Genomic DNA, 17,676 nt, shown 5'->3' with positions numbered 1-17,676 from the left:
TAAAGACTCGTGGCCTTTGCCTGACCTCGAGGGTCGGGAACAGACGCCCTGTCTTTGTGGAGAGCGGTACCCCACCGAGAGAATGGGGCTGTTCGGGGCTGGGCCCTGCGCCTGGGACGCGGCGAGGCTTCGCTGGCCCCGGGCTGGCCCCTGAAGGCAGTGAACGGCCGGCCTGGAGGTTGGGGCCGAGGAAAGACGGTACCACCACCACCCGGAGCCAGAGCGCAGTCCGCTGCAGAGGCGCCGGCCGGGAGCCGTCTCTGGGGGACGCCACCGCCGCTTCCCTCCTCCCGGGCCGCACGCTCCCCGGACAGTGGAGGCGACCCGCGAGGCCCTAGGGCCCGCGCGGTGCCCCGGGGGTACCGAGCTTCGACAGTGCTCGGGGGACTCTGGCGCTGTGGATGCTCCCGGCCTCTCCGCCGCCGGGCGGCCGCGCCCGCCTTCCTCCGCCCAGCGCTCCGGGCCCGCTCTGCGCACGCCGCCCGGCAACCCCGCGCGCGTCCCGCGGGGGCGCTGCGCCTCCCAGCCACACCGACACACGGCGGCCCCTCTCCCCTACACCTCCTGGCCGCACCACCCGCCTCTCCTCCCACCCTCCGCTCCCCTCCTCTCTCCTCCCCTCCCCTCCTTCCCCTCCCCTCCCCTCCCGGCGAGGGGCGGGAGGGGGCGTGGCAGGGCCGGAGTTTGTGTGGCTGGGACCCGGCTCCTTGCACTCGGAGTCCGCGCGAGGAGCCGGGCCCCGGCCGCTGTCCAGCCGCTCCGTGCCCCTCGCGCCCTGCGCCGCCGCCTCTCCGGGAGACGCTGCCACTCGCTCGCCATGGATACTCCTAGAGTCCTGCTGTCGGCCGTCTTCCTCATCAGTTTCCTGTGGGATTTGCCCGGTTTCCAGCAGGCTTCCATCTCATCCTCCTCGTCGTCCGCGGAGCTGGGCTCCGCCAAGGGAATGCGAAGCCGCAAGGAAGGGAAGATGCCGCGGGCGTCACGAGACAGTACCACTGCCCGGGCGCCCCTGGAGCGCCACGAGCCACGACCGCGGCCACAGGATGAGCCCCGGCGGCGGCCGCCGCAGCAGCCCCAAGCGCAGGAGCCTCCCGGCAGGGGCCCGCGCGTGGTGCCCCACGAGTACATGCTGTCAATCTACAGGACTTACTCCATCGCCGAGAAGCTGGGCATCAATGCCAGCTTTTTCCAGTCTTCCAAGTCGGCTAATACGATCACTAGCTTTGTAGACAGGGGACTAGGTAAGTGGCAAAGAAGATGCCCCACGCCTCTCTCCCTGGAGCTCCGCAGCCACGGCGCTGCTCCGGCTCTGGCAGGAGGCTACATTTGTGAATTCCCTTCCCTCTCTGGACACCTCCCCCTTTCTTTTCTTAAACTGTTTTTCTCAAGCCCAGTAAGTTTCTGAATGCGGCTGCAGATTTTATTCCAGTTTGCAATCCTCCCTTCCTCGCTTCCTTCTTTCCCTTCCTTCCATTCTCTCCCCCTTCCTTCCTTCCTTCCTTCCTTCCTTCCTTCCTTCCTTCCTTCCTTCCTTCCTTCCTTCCTTCTCTTGTCTTTTGCAGAAAGCAGCGCGGTGGCCGCTCATCTGGTGGCTGGTGGAGGAAGCGTGGAGGACGGGAGGTGGCAGGCAAATGACTGGGTCTGGAGAGGGGCCGCGGCGGGGACTGACGGCACACTCGCCACGGGGTCTCGGGTTGTGCGCGGTGCGCTGTACAAGGCCTGAGCTGCCGTGGACGACCGGGCCGGGGCGGCGGGGGTGGGGGGTGGGGGAGGGGGAGACATGGGGCATGAGTGAGCATTGGAAAGTCCCGAGCTCCCATCCGATCGGGGTGGGGGAAAAGCCGGCAGATGCAAGTCCCGCGGTCCGAGGAACAAGTCCGCGAACTGCGTCGGGCAATGCCCTGACTCAGCCGCTGCACGGGTTCTCAGCCCTTCCCTGCACTGGATGTGGGGATCATCAGCCCGGCAGGAGCTCCGCGCCCTCGAGCGTTTTTTGCTCCTCCAGCGCGCTCACCGCTGCGAGGCGGTCGGCGAGTAGTTTCTGCTAAGGCAGGGGCAGCAACCGACAGGACGGGGCAGGGGCAGGGCAACTAAGTCTAGGGATTTGTTGGTACTTAATCCATATGGGTGCATGGATATGCTCATCCACCTTTCCAGCCAGGCAACGCTCCTCTCTCTGAGCTCCCAGGGGCCCTGTCCCTGGTCCCCTCTGAGGGCGTGGGTGCAAGAGTGGACGCCTGCAGAAACTCCTGCACCCGCTCCTTGCCACTCGCGTTGCCTCGCTGTGAGTGCCTCCCAGAGAACCTTGAGCTCCCCTTGGTCCCAGAAACTGAGTAGGGATCCACGGGCGCCAGGAACTCAGCTCCTAAAGAGGGGAGACAATAACGTGGAAGGAGACAGGAAAGGAAGGGAGATGAAGGAAAGAAAAGGGAAAGGGGAGGAAGGGGACGTGAAGAAAGGAAGGAGGAGATTAAAAAAAAAAAAAAAGATTAAGGATAGAGACTTAGGTTCGCGGCTTTGACCAATTCCCCGCCTCCCACTTCCAGGTCAATGAAAGTGGGGTGGCTCGGGAACCGGCGAGCGCCAGGGTTCAGGCGGACAGGGCTGCTCCCTCCCCGCCTGCGGTGAGTACACGCTCGTCCACGGAGCTTTTCGGAGGAGGCTAACGGCCCCCAGGCCCCCAAGGCCCGGGCTCTTCCCGGGCTTCAGACCCCAGCCTCCACCCTTGTAGCCACCTTCCTTGCGGGCCAGGGTTCCTGCCCACGCTCGGTTCGTCGCTGCAGCCGAGGTCAGCGAGGTTCATGAGCTGCTGAAAGGTCCGGGCGGCAAATTAACGCCTGCTATTTTATGGTGATTTTAGGACTTCTAAAGTCACCTTTGCAGATACACACGGCTTCTTCGCAGCGCTGCAACTGCATCCCCAACCTCTGTGCTGCCAGCGCAGCTCGCCCCCCTCCCCCCTCCCCCAGTCTTTGCCCTCCCTCAGGAGTCTCCCTCCCTCCAAATCGTCTTTACCGTCCGTCTTCTCTACTCCTCTAGTCAAAGACTACCCTGCACATCCCTAGTGGAGACACTAAGGAAGCTCAGAGAAAATAGCTCAAGAGGCCTTTCCCCAGGGGAAGAAATCCTGGAGGCCCAGGCTGGCGGGCGGCTGGGCGCAAGTTTTCTTTTCCCCAAAGGAAGTGGCAAGAATCTCCGCCCCTCCCCCAAGCAGGCACCCCTAACTCGTAAGCTTCGCCCTGCGAGTTTGGCACGGGACCCAGAGACCCTGCAGGCTCTTCGGAGGTGTCTACCGAAGCCTGGGGCGTGCAGGCAGGAGTGGGAGGTCTCTGGGGGATTCAGGTCCAGCGCAGACGCGGGCTCGCTTCACCTTTGCGGGCGCCGCAGCCTCTCCCCCGGCACCGCGCTGGGCGTCCCCGGGCGCCAGAGGTAGGGAAAGGGACTGGCTGCGAGCCCAGGCCCAGGGGGCCTCTGTTCCCGAGCCAAGGTCTCCAGGCTAGCCGGACCAAGATCCAGACGTCGGCTTCAACTCTGGAACGCGGTCCCCAGCCGGAGGAGACGCGGAGTGACCACTTGGACCGCAGCTTCGAAGGCACGGTCTCCTCCACGCTCTCAGGTTCCCAGCAAACGCGAAGAAGGGCAGTCAGTTGGCTGGGAAGGCTGTGCGGCTCGCCACACGCCGCTCGGGGTGAAGGAGTGCGGAGCCCAAGGCAGGAGGGGGCGCGCAGAGGAGGGGGGTGTGTTGCGGGCTACAGCGCCAGCTTGATAAAGGGAAAGCCTCACTTTCCCTCTCACTGATTTTGATTTGATGTGTCACCGGCGGTGACCTCGGGCTGGACCTTCCGGGGCTTGCTTAGCATCGGGCCCCTGATTGGAGTGTTTCAACTCAGCGATCTAATTGAGGGTTCATGTCATAACACATCAAACGGTGTCTAGTCTCCCGTGATGGAAGGGACCCGCCAGCCGCGCATCCCTGGCTCCCCGCGAGGACTTCCGCCCCTCTCACGTGGGGACTCTGAACCGCGCCAAACCCGCCTACATCCCCTCCCCCACCCCGTGGATGGCGGGGCAAGGAGGAAAGAGCCGCGGCCAGCCGAGAGCTGGGCCAGCCGCGCTGACTTGGCGCCTTGCCTCGGGGATGTTTAAATCGCCGTCGAGTGCGGCAGGCTTGGCTTGGCGGAGCGGGGGACCCTCAGGGGGAGGAGCAAAGAAAATGGAAGGAATTCTGAAGCCTGTTCAGGAGGCATGAACTCCTTGCTCACGTACAATATTTGTAAACAGCCTTCCTCGCCCGGGAACCCCGGAACCTCAAAGTTACCCCTCAGGCTTGCGATTGTGGGCGAGCAGGGATAAAAATCAGTCGGAAGTGAATGAAGAGCGCTTTGCGTCTATAAAGATAGCACGTTCTCTATTACCTCACCCTTGCCACCTTCTCCCACCCCCTCCCACACACATACCCAACGAGGAGACCTTATTGCAAGTTTTATTTTCTAAATGTCCCTCCTTTCGATTTGCTCTCCAAACATCCAGGGGTAATACTAACCAACATATATTGAGCATTTACTGCATACCGAGTACTGTGCTAAAATCTGTTACCTGAATTATTTCATTTAATTCTAACAACAACCCCTGGGGAAAGTGCTACACTCACTGGTTTACAGGTGAATTAAGGAAGACAAAGAGGTTAAGTTAAGCAAGTTGCTTAAGGTCACACAGAGGGGCGAAGCACATAACCAATTCTAGATCCTGCATGCTTAACTATGGCACTACACGGGTAGGTAAAGGGTGAGGAAGTTTCTAAGGATGGTGGCAGGAAGCAGAAGTTTTAAAAAAATGGGCAGATTTCCCATCTGGTCTAATATTCTTCTGTGATTTCTTAAGATCCAGTTTGGAGTTGGAGTGGAACTTTGGATTTGAGGGTAGGAATCTGTGCTGTGCATTGCTTCCTCTTTGTGCTCTTTGGAAAGGCACAAACAATGCCATCCCTGATCTTTAAATATTCCTCCATATTGTTCTTTTAAAATGATTTTGAATCCACAAAGATGGAAAGTGTGTGCAGGTGTGTCTTGTTGCAGTTATAAGATCATAATGGATCAGGTTGGATATAGAGAAATTACAGTTAGCACATGGTGGAACCATTAAAAGGCCACTGGTACTGCAGCCCTAGAGCCCCAGCCCTGGGGCCTGGGAAAGGCAGACAGTTGGAACTTCTGTGAATTCAACGTGGCTGAGAGATAGAGGGGGAGAGAAAGAGAAACAAACTTTGGACTTTCCGTTTATGGAGTGAGAAGTGCCACATAATTCCAACAAGGGGGGAAGAAACCTCCCCCTTGATTTTGGAAGAAACCAAAATGAGTCTAGGAATACTGGTGCGAGTTCGGTTTCCAGATGATTTGGAAATAAGAAGACTCCTAAAAAATTTTTTTCTGGTTATTGTTGTTGTTAGAATAGCCTTCTCAGAAAGGAGGCAGTAGGGAACAGATAAAAACCAAAAACGAGATCGGAATATCGGAACATCGGAACTTGACACCCTAGAAATGAATCGCTGAAAAGTTTGCCACCGCCCATTGTTGGCTTCTTGGTTTACCTTCTGGGTCGCGATTATCTGGGGGCAGGGCAGGACAATTGGGCTAGCCGTGCTGCGGGGAGGGTATTCTAAGAGCTGCAGCGTTCCCTCGCGATTGAAGTTCGTCTGGGACAGCATGTCAATGCAAAACAGCGAGTTTCTGGGTGGACCTGGGCCGCAGAGTGGCGTAATCAACGCAGCAGCGCTTTTGCCCCGACCCTGTTGTCGTTGGCAAACGGAAAATGAAATATAAGCAGGGAAGTATTTTAATGGGGACGGAGGGAATTCACAACTGTTAATTATTTGGTGACCTTGTATTCGATTTGTTTGAGTCCCTTATAAAAACACTAATGCAGACCAGACGGCCAAGTGAGGAAGCCGGCAGAAGGTTCCAATCTAGGCTTTATTTCCCCGGAAAGAGGGAACAGCCTTGGAAAAGGATTGCTGAGCATTCAAGTGTGCGTGTGAGAGCGCGCCCGCGTGCGCGCCGGCGTGGGGTTTGCATCGCTGTCCAGGTTCATGATCTTCTATCAGGCCTGTGGACTGGAAAGTCCCGGAAAAAGGCCTGGGGTGAGGGAAGGAAGCCTTAAAGAAGGAGTTTGTTCTTCTCTTCTGGTTGGAATGATTAAAACATTTTAAAGGCCACAAACCACAAACGCCTTAGCCATTGGCTTGTTGTTAAGTATCAGTTACTGTCACCCCCATCCCTAAGGCCTTAAGGGTTGCCTGACAAGACTCTTACAAGGGCCACCTTAGCAAGTAAGTTAAGAACACCTAGTACCTTCTGCTGCGAGAGTGCAAGTGGGGCCAGAATTCAGGGCGAGCTTCCTCTGCAGGGGAGGCTAATTTGAAAAGGAGTCCGAACGTTTTCCCCAGCGCGGGAGGCGCTTGGGCTCTGGGAGTTTGCGCGGTAGAGTTGCCGGTGGGGGAGGGGATCCAAAAACGTGCTCAAACATCCTTGTCTTTTCTCCACATTTAAAAAAAAAAAAAATTACCTAAACCACAGCTCACCGCAGGCCTTGAGAATCGCAAACTGAATGAAGACATGAAACCTCCCCCTCGCGACCTGCGAGTTTGCGCGCCGCCTGGACCCAAAGGGAACGCGGGCGTTGCACAGGAGGAGGTCCTAAAGCAACCGGGTTTTTTCCCAGTCGGAGTTCTCTGGGTTCTGGAGGCACGCCTCCGTGCAATTGTTGCCGTTTTCCTGGGGCGGCGACAGGGGTAGGAGAAGAGAAGGGGACGCAGAGGTGGGAGGAAGATGTTATGGCAGAGGTAGGACAGAACGAAAACGGTTTCCTGGCAGGACTGCCGCGAGCAGTAAACGATGCAGAGCGCATCAACAATAATCCCGGGGGGTCTCTTAAGTAAAGTGAAGGGCATTAGTTCAATAAATCCTCGGGTATGGAATAACCCTGGGCAAACGCTGCTCTCTGGACCCGGGGACGGTATCCCAGCCGAGGCCGCGAGGTGTGGTTAGCGGGAACGTCGGTCCTCCGCGTCCTTTCGTTGCTTGGCACCAACCGCCTCCCTGCCCGTCCCTCCCCGCCCTACCCCCGCCTCTCTTAAAGCCCTGGCTGTTTATTTTTAAGCTCAATGGCGGTTAAGTGGTGTCTTCTGTTTATAGGAATTAAATAGGTCCTCGTCGGCCTAATGGGTTCCAGGGTTGCTGTTCTCTGCCTTCCAGGACAGTCCATTAGCGCTGCTGGGGGCCGAGAGCTGGGTTGGCGTGGCGTGAGCCGCTGCAGGCGCTGGGAGGGACTGGCCGCGGGCGCCTGGCCGCACCGGCCAGTTTTCCAGAAGATGCGCGCGCCGCGCCGCCAGTGGCCCGGGGGTCTGGGGGCGGAGTTCGGCTTAGGCACGCGGTAGTGGGCGTGCTGGAGAGGAGAAGGGCGGGCCTCTGGCCCAGTCGGAAGCGGTTTAGCTGACCAAGCCTAGCAGAGAGTAGGGGCAGGAGCAGCGCGGAGAGTTGGCTTTGGGATCCCGGTGGTTTACACGCCCCCCTGCCCCCCCTAAAGAACGTAGGAACCAAAGAAAATCCGTGCGCCTGCTTTGCAAATCTGGCTTCCAGGCACCTTGGTCCAGCCCTCATCCCACTTCCCAGCCGACTGCTGCTCCCGCGCCCCATGGGGAGTTGATGTTGAGTGAGTGAATGATGTTAGACGATGGTCCACAGCTGCCTCCGCGAATCTCATTTTGCTGCGACGTTGGTTCGGAAGTCAGCCCAAGGTGAGCGCAGTAGAGCAGAGTTTCCACTACCCTCCTTCAGAAGCCGCGCCCGGCCCAACACTTTCAAGAGCTCACCATTGAGGTTTCTCCTGCGCAGGAGCCCTGGGCACTCAAGTCCTTTCCTGTCCACACAGCACGCCAATTTGAACCCCTCTCCCCACCTGCAAACCCGAGAGCTGGTCGGGGAGGAGAAACCAAATAAAACGGGAACCTTTTCTACTTTTGATCTCGAAACTCTCTAGTTAAAGGCCTGATCGTATTCCACCCCTGAAGGCTGCCTCGCGGCAGAATTTCCTCCTTCCCTCCAACCCTGGGCCTGTGTGGCTCCAGTGGGCTCCCAATGACCCTACTGGTCCGCAGTGCAGCGAGGGCGGCCCCTAGCACATCACCCGGTCCGGGCCCTGCACGCACAGCTCCAAGGGAAGGGCAGTGGCCTTCGGAAGGCATGGGGACCCGGCGGAAAGGTGGGGAGAGAAGGGTACAGCTTGTGGCAATAGTACCGAGCTTCCTTTTGGATTTCATCCGCAGTGGTGTCAAATTAAGATTCTGGTGAGACTGCCCTGAAAAGAGAGCCCGGTGAAGTGTTCTTGATCTCGGCTTCGAATCACTGGTTCTTGAACCCCTCTCAAGAACGCGTGACCACGAGGTTTCGCACTAAGTTCTTGGACACCACTTTACAAGGAATCCATTTCATCTTAGAGAAACAAAAGAATCTCCTTGAAGCACCTTGGGAATCCTGCTGGGGGTGCACAGTGCCCAGTGCTCAGGGGAGAGGGCTGGTCCTCCTCTCCTGCCAGAACCTGGCCTCATTGCCACGGAAGGCTGTGCTGAGGCTAGCAGGGCCCCCGAAGTTTGCCTTCCATTGGGTGGCATCTGGGGTTCTCCTTCTCTCCCCTCCCACCCTCACTCATTTGCCTCTGGCTGGGCCAGAGCGTGGTGCACTAACACTGGGATTTCTCTGTGGGATCCAGGTGGGCCACCAGGCCTGCTTAATCCTGTGGGGTTCACAAGGCCCAGGCTTCTTGGAGGGAGGAGGGCACAGTCTGCCAGGCTTGGGAGAAAGACTAGAAAAACCTCTCCAGATTCCGTGGAGGACCCGCCTTGGGCCTCTCTGATCTTTGAAAGGAGGAAAGAAGCTGAGAAACACAGGGCACGCTATTGGAGAAAACACCGGGGAAGCCAAGAGATCCAGAGAGAAGCTGGGCGGGTGAGTGTGTGGTGAGGAGACACACACCTACCCACTGACTGGGGTTTCTCAGGTGACGTGCTCTGCATCTGGGCCCTGCACTCAGCCTCAGGGGCCATTCATTGCTACAGCCCATCTCCCCGCCAAATGTGTCTGGCCCTTTGCGGGTGAAGAACATCTGGAATGTCACCTTCATCCCCACCCCAGATTGGCTCTGTGGACAGATCATGCCTCCTCCCCAAAAGGGCTCCACAGTGGGAGGTGAAGAGTGGGGCAAGGAGACCAACCCCCAGGCCTCTCAGGGCTGCATCTGCCCAGCCAGGGAGCCAAATGGATTAGCATCTGGACTAGCGCTGGCCCTGAGCCCACAGAGGAGGGAACCTGCTGGGAGGGACCTATCCTTGATGAGGTTCTGGCCGGAGGTTAGTTGTTCACCTGGAAGTTGTGCGAGAGACCTCAGTAGTGGATGACATAATGACACAGGGGCACTGAGATGGATCAATGTGATGGAGGTGAGGCCACAACCCCTGTGGGCCTTAGACTTCCCTGTGACCTCAGATGAATAGGAACTGGAAGTCCGTGCTTCTCTCTTTACCCCTTTGCCCAGCGCCTTTCCTTCATTCACTTCTGGAAGTCCTGCCAAAGTAAGTGGATTGCCTCTCCTCAAAGAAGGCCAAGAGGAGTATAGGTGCATCTTCTGCCTACCTGGCTGTAGGCAGTTATAGTGATATTGACTGCATTCACTGGGCGCTTCTGTGTGTCATGCACAACTGGCCATGAGTGCCTTGACTCTGACCTTTACAATGACTCTGCAAAGTGGGGGATGGTTCTCCCATTTTACAGACGAGGCATATGAGGCTGGGAGAGATTATGTGACCTAGAGTATCCAGGGTCACCCAGCCAATAAGTCACAGGTCAGGTTTCAAATCTATGTCTCTTAGACTCTACATTCCTGTGCTAATTCCGTGTTGTCAGTAGTAACCAATATTTGCACATGTCTTCAGATAAATATCTTTCCTACTCTTTCTCTCATTTGCTACCCCTCCTTCAGTGACTCTTGTGAGCTGGTGTTATCTTCATTTTGTAGATGAGAGAATTGTTTCCCTGTAAGTTCTCTTTCAAAACTCTAGTTGTTAACATCCCTTCAGTTCTGCTGTTTAGGAAGTGATTTACTCTAGGACACCAGAGATCGATGCCTTTCCCCCAGGCATGGGCTGCATGAAAGAGCAGGAGCCTTCTCAGGGTTTCTGCCAAACACAGAGTTCAAGGGCTGGGGTGTCCAGGGTGGTGGCACAGACACTGGAGCCAGACTGCCATGTCTAACTCTTCGTATCTTGGGCAAGTTACTATTCCACAATCTGTATTTTAAGTTTTCTGGTCCATAACGTGAGCATAGTAGTGATATCCTTTTCTTTGCCATAGTTAGTTTCGAGGCTTAAATGAGTTATGAGAATTTAGATTATGCACAGCAGATGGTAATTGCTACACCAGTGTTTGCTATTACGATTTTTATTCTGGGTGGTCAAGCCGGAGTACCCAGTAGAGCCTGAATTGTGTGGACTGCTTCCTGAATCTGCCCCTCAGTGAGGATGCTTAGTGAGCTCAGCAGTTTGCAACAGATCTCAACAGAGCCAGGACTCAGGACAAGAATACAGGGGGAGGCTTGGGTTATTCCTGTGTCCCAGGAGAGGGTAATCGTTGGAGCACGAAGTACTCAGAGGCCTTCACACCGCAGGGGAGAGGGCTGGAGGCTCATTTTTACTCACCCTGTACACCGAACTCGATTTCCAACCTGTAGACTTTGGCACCTCAGGGCAGTGCTGAAGCTGAGTGATCTAGGGAACAAGCGAATCCAAATCTAGCCATGAAATCCCTGCGTGGAGATCGTCTTCCTTCTAGTAAAGGAAGAAAAGGGAAGAAAAAGGAAGATTCCGGGGGAACCCAGTTCCCTGGGAGTTGATGGCACTGGTGATGAATGTGTGTCGCGTGTCCTCCCTCCCTCTTTGCACCACCGCCCAATCAGAGCGGTGGAAGGGGGCGTGGCCGCAGGTCGGAGGGCGTAGGAATTAGGACCTTCAGATCTTGCCCTTCACTAGCTGCAGGACATTGGGCAAGTGAAGATACCTCGCAGAACGCCAGTTTCCTCATCTATAAATAAGTGTAACAATAGAATGGGCCTCACACTCCGCGGTGAGGATTCAGGGACAGAGCCCATCAAAGCCCTGAGCACGTGCCTGCCGCAAAGGCGCGCCCCAGGAGCGCTCAGTGCTGCTGTTGGCTCGAAAATGACGGGGGTTGGGGGAAAGGCTTAACTGCAAAGACATCTGGAGTTTTCTTTGTAAAGATGGGTGCCGATCCCGCCTCTCCCATCCCTCCACCTAGGGAAGTGGGCGTGGGAAAGCCCACTATCATCTCGGCTCTCGGAGCCACCGCCTAGTCGCACCCCTAGATCTGCGCCTTCGGAGGACTTGGGGCGGGACGCGTGGCGGGGTGGCGGGTGGAAGCGGGTGCGGGCCTGCCAGACGCTTGGCCATTCAAAGGATGGGAGCCCGACGCGCACGGAGGAGCTCTCTGAGAGAGCTGGGGCCGCGGGGGCACCCTCCGCGCGACGAGTGACAGAAAATCCCACAAGGACTCTCAAGAGAGATCTCAAGCAGCCTACATATCTCAGAGATGTCTTGGAAAAAATGCAGTACGGGCCCTTCCCGCTCCAAACCAAATAACGTTGCGGGTTTTCAGAAACCCTCAACAGGTTGGCCCAGCTGAGCTGGCCCCAGCAGGAACAGCCCTGGGGGACCCTCAAGACACATTTTCTGCCGCTGCGCGTCTCTCGCTGAGGCTGCCCTCCTGGGGCTCAGGTTCCCGGGTGTCCGGTCTTTGGTGCCCTGAGCATCCTTTCCTTTCTGATCTGGTGTTTGTTTCTTACCTTCCTCCAGCCAAGCACTGAGGCTTCGACCTGCACTGATGACTTTACCTTCCTAGGCCAATTTTCTCATTTAAAATGGGTGTTATAGTCCCTGCCTTGCAAGTGATTAGTTCTTTTTCCCCCGTGTCCGCATTTGCTTCTTTTTAAAAATTGTTTATCAAATTCCATACCAGATGTGCATGTTTGAGGTCTCCTCACCTCAGCCTTTTGCCAACTTGCTCTTAATTCAAAAAAGGCTGACCTATTTATGAAGACTTTTCTTCAGATATACAGATGGTTTGTTCCTTCTCCTCCTTCCTCCATCCACCCACCTGGGAAAATTGATAAGCACAAATCCAGCAATTCTAACTTGAAAGGTCAGTACCTCCGCCTAATACTCCGCAAACACTGAGTTAACTGGGTTTGAGCCAAGCTGTAACAAACCAGATCCATGCAAATTAAAAGCAAAGTAAAAACTCCCATGATTTATTACTGATTGATTTCAATTTAAAGGCCTAAAACTTAGGATTCACTTCCAAGTTGTTTAAAAAAAAAAAAAGTTCCACAGACCGAATGAAAAGTGCATGTTTCTAGGGAGGGGGATGGGAGAGAGGGTCATTTGATGATATCGGCCCCAATTTATAAAGGACTTCAGCTCTCATTTACACAGGACTTAATGGGAGAGGAGGCTTGTGGAAGGGAATGTGAAGGGCTGGCTTCCCACCCACAGGTGGCCGTGGTGGCAGGGCCAGGCTTTTTGATGCCAGGTCAGCAGGCAAAGTGTCTTCAGGGTCACAGGGGATGGTGGTGTGTGCACTCCCCAGGTCGGATGCCTCCTCTGGGCTATTTCTGTGATTCATGGCTCCAGAGCAGGTCCAGACAGGTGGGGAATGTGGTCGGTAGGAGAGCTGTGCAGAGTTGCCACCTTCTTGGACCCTCTGTTAAGGGGTTAGAGGTTCTGGAGACCCAGTGAGAGTACATGTGGCAGAAAGAGTAAAAAAAAATGTGGGGGTGGCTGTGGGGTAGGGGCAAAAAGGAGCTGAGAGAAACAGTGACTTGGTTCTGTTGAGTACCACCTTAGACCCTGCCCTGGGTCCTGTGCTTTGGAGGACCCTATTTTGCCCGGCCCCCAATGGCACCTGATCCACAAGGTGGGGAAATGGGGAAATGTAAAGAGCCAAGGGAACATGCTCATCTCAATTAGTGGTTCTTAAAGTCGGATCCCAGACCAGCAGAATCAGCATTACCTGGGAACGGAGAAAAATGCAAATTCTGGGCTCCACAACAACTCCCTGGGGCCTGAGAGAAGTTCTATTTCTAACAAGGGTGATGCTGTATGATGTGATGCTTATCTTGCAGATTTAGGGACCCTTATAGGTTTAGTGGCCTTGAGAGCTACTACTCTACTGTGGTACCCAAACCATCGAGCTCTTGCCCAAATAGCCCAGGGCCCCCTTCCAGGGCCCGGGCAGCTACTTCATTGGGTCTGTCCTCCAGAGAGTGTATGGACACCACTGAAACATGCCTGGGCAGCTTGGACCTATGAGCAAGGGTGTCCACAGTCATTCAGGCGTGGCTGCTCAAGCTGTGGGATGGAGCTGGTATGGAAAGAGAAGGGGGCAGGTTACAGAATGAAGTCCCCATTTGCATTCTTTCCTTGAGCCCTGGAAAGATTATGAGCTGGCTGGTCTTGCTAGAAAGATCATCAGAAATCCCAAGGCTGCAGAATCAGTAGAGCCCTCTACAGATGCTTTCCTCTGTTTTGACCATTCTTGAGGACCAGAGAAATGTGACTCGGCTGTAGAGACTAACCGTTATTAGCCCACACTTTTTTTTTTAAAAAAGAGTAAAAACAAAAGAAGGCTGATTTCTCCATGTTTCATGAGAGAGAAATAAATAAATTACCCTTTACACCTTCCTATGCTCTCCAACCAGTGACAAACTGTCTTAAGAGTTATGTAAGCAGAGATGGAAATGATTTCCTTATGGCGTCCATGTTTTATTCCCAGCAAGGCCTGCGAATGTAGTTGGGACTGTATCCCCCATCCCTCATACCCCAGCCATTGCTGGTTGCTTTTAAACTCTAGTACCTGCACTCCAATAGAGAGGCAATGGGGCAGTGGGGCTTAGGGGCTAAATGTTCCAACTCTGGAATTAAATAGACTTAAGTTTGGATCTCAACTTTTACCACTTACTAGCTGTCAGACTTCAGTAATCAACTTAATTTCTCCAAACCTTGGTTTTCCCGCCTGTAAAATGGAACTATCTACCTCACAGAACTGGTCTGTGCTTGCAGATAAAGTAAGGATGAAAAATATGTCAGCCTTCACAATACTTAGCTGGTGCAGCAAATGCCTTCGGTTTGTCCCTCTCATCACATCCTTCGTTGGGGGAGAGAGAAATATGAGAGGCAAGAAAGTGAAGCCTAAGGCAATAGGTCCAGAGATCTGGGTGGTGGCTGAAGGTTGTCAGACGCAGGTTTCTTTAAAGGAGGAGAAGAAAGTGTGCTGAGTTCCCACTGATTTTAATGTGACCCTGGTCGGTTTGAAGGTCTTGGCTTCCATAAATCAACCGCCTCCAGCAGCTTTTCCCTCTTCACCTCTCTAACCCTTCCCACAGCTCCATCTCAGGTTGGGACATGTGCCTGAGAGTGAGGTAGCCTGCCCTGCAGGCAGCCCGGAGTGGGGACTGGGTTTGGCTGAGGCTCCAGGTCCAGTGCCCTGGGGCTACATCGGGACAGGCAGTAAGAGTCGGACCGGGACCCAGTGACACTTTTACTGTTGAAATCGAACCAAACTTTACTAGCTTCTGGGGAAAGCTGGGGGCTTTGGGGATTTTTGTATTTGCTGGGTTGTAAATATTTTATGAGAAGGCAGCCCAGGAAAATCTGGTTAGCTTTCCGCCTTGCACACTGAAGTGGGGTTGGCTTCATGCACAAATGCGTCAAAAAAGAAGTCAAGTTTTGCCTTGGTCCCAAAGAATTCATCTTGGATCTTTAAAAGCCTGTTATTCCCCTCACCCCCCCAATTATGTGCCCTAAATTTCTTTTTCTTATTTGTAACCAAAAATTTAATCTTCAAAAGATTAGTTCCAAAGCAAGATTTCAAGATGGGTGGGTGGGTGGAGGGGAGAATGTCACTGTGTGTGTGTGTGTTTGAGGTTTTCTCCTGATGTATTTCTCATTGACTGCAGGGTCTTCTCAATGGATAGTTGCCTGGTGTGTGTGTGTGTGTGTGTGTGTGTGTGTGTGTGTGTGTGTTCATTTGCCTCACCCCCACCCCCACCCCCCGGCCGACTTCTGAAAGCTTGGTTGCTCTTTTGTTAGTTGTTAAAATGGTTGGTAAATTTGAAAAAGCAAGCAAGCAAGCAAGCAATCTCATAGCAGATCTTCATCCTGTCAGCTTTGTGCTGGGCCTAAATACTTCAGCAAAAGTGTCTAAGGGGCAGCAATGCTCCCCGAGACCAGGGGGTCTAACTAGGGCTGCATCTTCAAATCATCTTGGAGCTTAAAAACAAAAACAAAACCCAAAATGAACAAACAAAATCTAGCAAAAACCCAGTACCCAGGCTCTGTCCAGAGATCTTGTCTCAATTGGGCTAAAGCAAGCCCTGGCACTGGTAATTTTTAAATTCTCTGGATGATTATAAGGGGCACCCAGAGTGAGAATAACTGCTCTGGAAGTCTCCACTTCCTGACCAGCATGTACTCCAGGTCAGGCACAGCTATACCGGCTGCGGCGCAAGGGACAAGACACGGTCCTAGCTCCTATGGGCCAGGGGAGGCGGGGCAGGGTGTTGCTGGGAAAGGCAGACCACTAAGGAGACAAATAGAAACGAGGTCACCGTAGATAGTGCTAAGTGGGGTGAGATAATAAACCCGGGTCCTGTGATAGTGACGGAGGGAGGCTACTTTAGATTGGGGTGGTCGAAGATGGCCTCTCGGAGGAGGTGGCATTTGGACCGAGACGTGAATGATGAGAACGACGAGCCAGTCGGCCGAAAGGAGGTCTGGGGAAAGCACGGCCCGGGCCCACGACCACAAAGGGCACATTAGTGGTTACGCAGGCTCCTGGGGGAAAACCCGGGAGGCCGCCGCCGCAGCCGCCGCTCCAGCAGCCACCGACTTCCGCCCTGGGAGTCCGGGACTGATGGGGGGGATGGAGGGGGGTGTTCGGGGAGGGGAGGCCTGCCCTGGTGCTCCCCCCCCCCCCTTAGCTGCGCACTGGCCCGGGCGGGGAGCCGGGTAGTCAGGCCCCGGGCTGGCCGAGCAGGACTCCCAGCCGGCCTGCCCCGCTGCCCGCCCTTTTCCTCCCGGGCGCGGCCGCCGAGCACCGGGCTGATCTCCCCCTTAAGTGAAACTGACTGTAATGATTTTTTATCTCGCAGACGATCTCTCGCACACTCCTCTCCGGAGACAGAAGTATTTGTTTGATGTGTCCACGCTCTCAGACAAAGAAGAGCTGGTGGGCGCGGAGCTGCGGCTCTTTCGCCAGGAGCCCGCAACGCCCTGGGGGCCACCGGCCGGGCCGCTCCACGTGCAGCTCTTCCCCTGCTTGTCGCCCCTGCTGCTGGAGGCGCGGACCCTGGACCCGCAGGGGGCGCCCCGGGCCGGCTGGGAAGTCTTCGACGTGTGGCAAGGCCTGCGGCAGCAGCCCTGGAAGCAGCTGTGCTTGGAGCTGCGGGCCGCGTGGGGCGAGCCGGGAGCCGGGGAGGCCGAGGCACACGCGCCGGCGCCCCAGCAGCCGCCGCCCCCGGACCTGCGGAGTCTGGGCTTCGGCCGGAGGGTGCGGCCCCCCCAGGAGCGCGCCCTGCTCGTCGTGTTCACCAGATCCCAGCGCAAGAATCTGTTCGCCGAGATGCGCGAACAGCTGGGCTCGGCCGAGGTCGCGGGCCCCGGCGGCGCCGGCGCCGAGGGGTCGTGGCAGCCGCCGTCGGGCGCCCCGGACGCGGGGCCTTGGCTGCCCTCGTCCGGCCGTCGGCGGCGGCGCACAGCCTTCGCCAGCCGCCACGGTAAGCGGCACGGCAAGAAGTCGAGGCTGCGCTGCAGCAAGAAGCCCCTGCACGTGAACTTCAAGGAGCTGGGCTGGGACGACTGGATTATCGCGCCCCTGGAGTACGAAGCCTACCACTGCGAAGGCGTGTGCGACTTCCCGCTGCGCTCGCACCTGGAGCCCACCAACCACGCCATCATCCAGACGTTGATGAACTCCATGGATCCCGGCTCCACCCCGCCCAGCTGCTGTGTGCCCACCAAATTGACTCCCATCAGCATCCTGTACATCGACGCGGGCAATAACGTGGTCTACAAGCAGTACGAGGACATGGTGGTGGAGTCCTGCGGCTGCAGGTAGCGGCGCCTTTCCTGCCGCCTTGGCCCCCGACGGCAGGGGAGGCCTGACTGCAGAGAGGCCGAGGAGCTGGCCTCGGAGGAGGCAGAGGGTGGGGGGAACAGCCTGGACGTGCAGCCGGGTGGGAGAGGAGGGAGCTCAGCCTTCCCAGAACCTTCCACCTGCCAGCCCAGAGGGAGATACGGATTTTCACACCTTGCATGGCCACCCAGGAAAAACAAGCCAAGGAGGATTTCTTTAGTTGTTTTTGTTTTTTCCTTTTTCTTTATTATTGTGGCTTTGGATTTCCTTGTGTGCCTCACAGGTTTTGATAGGAGGTGGGGGGCGGGGAGACGCAGACCTGGTGCTCAAGCGCTCCATGGATTGAAAAATGTATAGCTTAAGAAGAGAAACAGTGTGGGAGGAAGAATCACCTTTGACCACGTCTGGGTTTGATTGTTTTCTA

At 55.7% G+C, this 17,676-nt stretch overlaps 1 protein-coding gene across 1 annotated transcript; it reads left to right on the top strand.

Annotated features, from left to right (window-relative positions):
• The first annotated feature begins 817 nt into the window (after nt 1-817).
• On the top strand, nt 818-17,234 carry GDF6 (growth differentiation factor 6). Its single transcript, XM_027608168.1, has 2 exons — nt 818-1,241; nt 16,270-17,234. Exons 1-2 carry the CDS (start codon nt 818-820, stop codon nt 17,232-17,234), a joined length of 1,389 nt encoding a protein of 462 aa, XP_027463969.1.
• Nucleotides 17,235-17,676: the final 442 nt, after the last annotated feature.

Source organism: Zalophus californianus, chromosome 4 (assembly GCF_009762305.2).
Source record: "Zalophus californianus isolate mZalCal1 chromosome 4, mZalCal1.pri.v2, whole genome shotgun sequence".
NCBI classification, from domain to species: Eukaryota; Metazoa; Chordata; class Mammalia; order Carnivora; family Otariidae; genus Zalophus; species Zalophus californianus.
This window is presented reverse-complemented; position numbering and strand designations above follow the sequence as displayed.

Bases quoted from the DNA above. Each gene is read 5' to 3' on its own strand.
- GDF6 (XM_027608168.1), top strand. From the start codon at position 818: ATGGATACTCCTAGAGTCCTGCTGTCGGCCGTCTTCCTCATCAGTTTC. The intron at 1,242-16,269 runs GTAAGTGGCAAA...TTTATCTCGCAG, and splicing joins CTTTGTAGACAGGGGACTAG to ACGATCTCTCGCACACTCCT.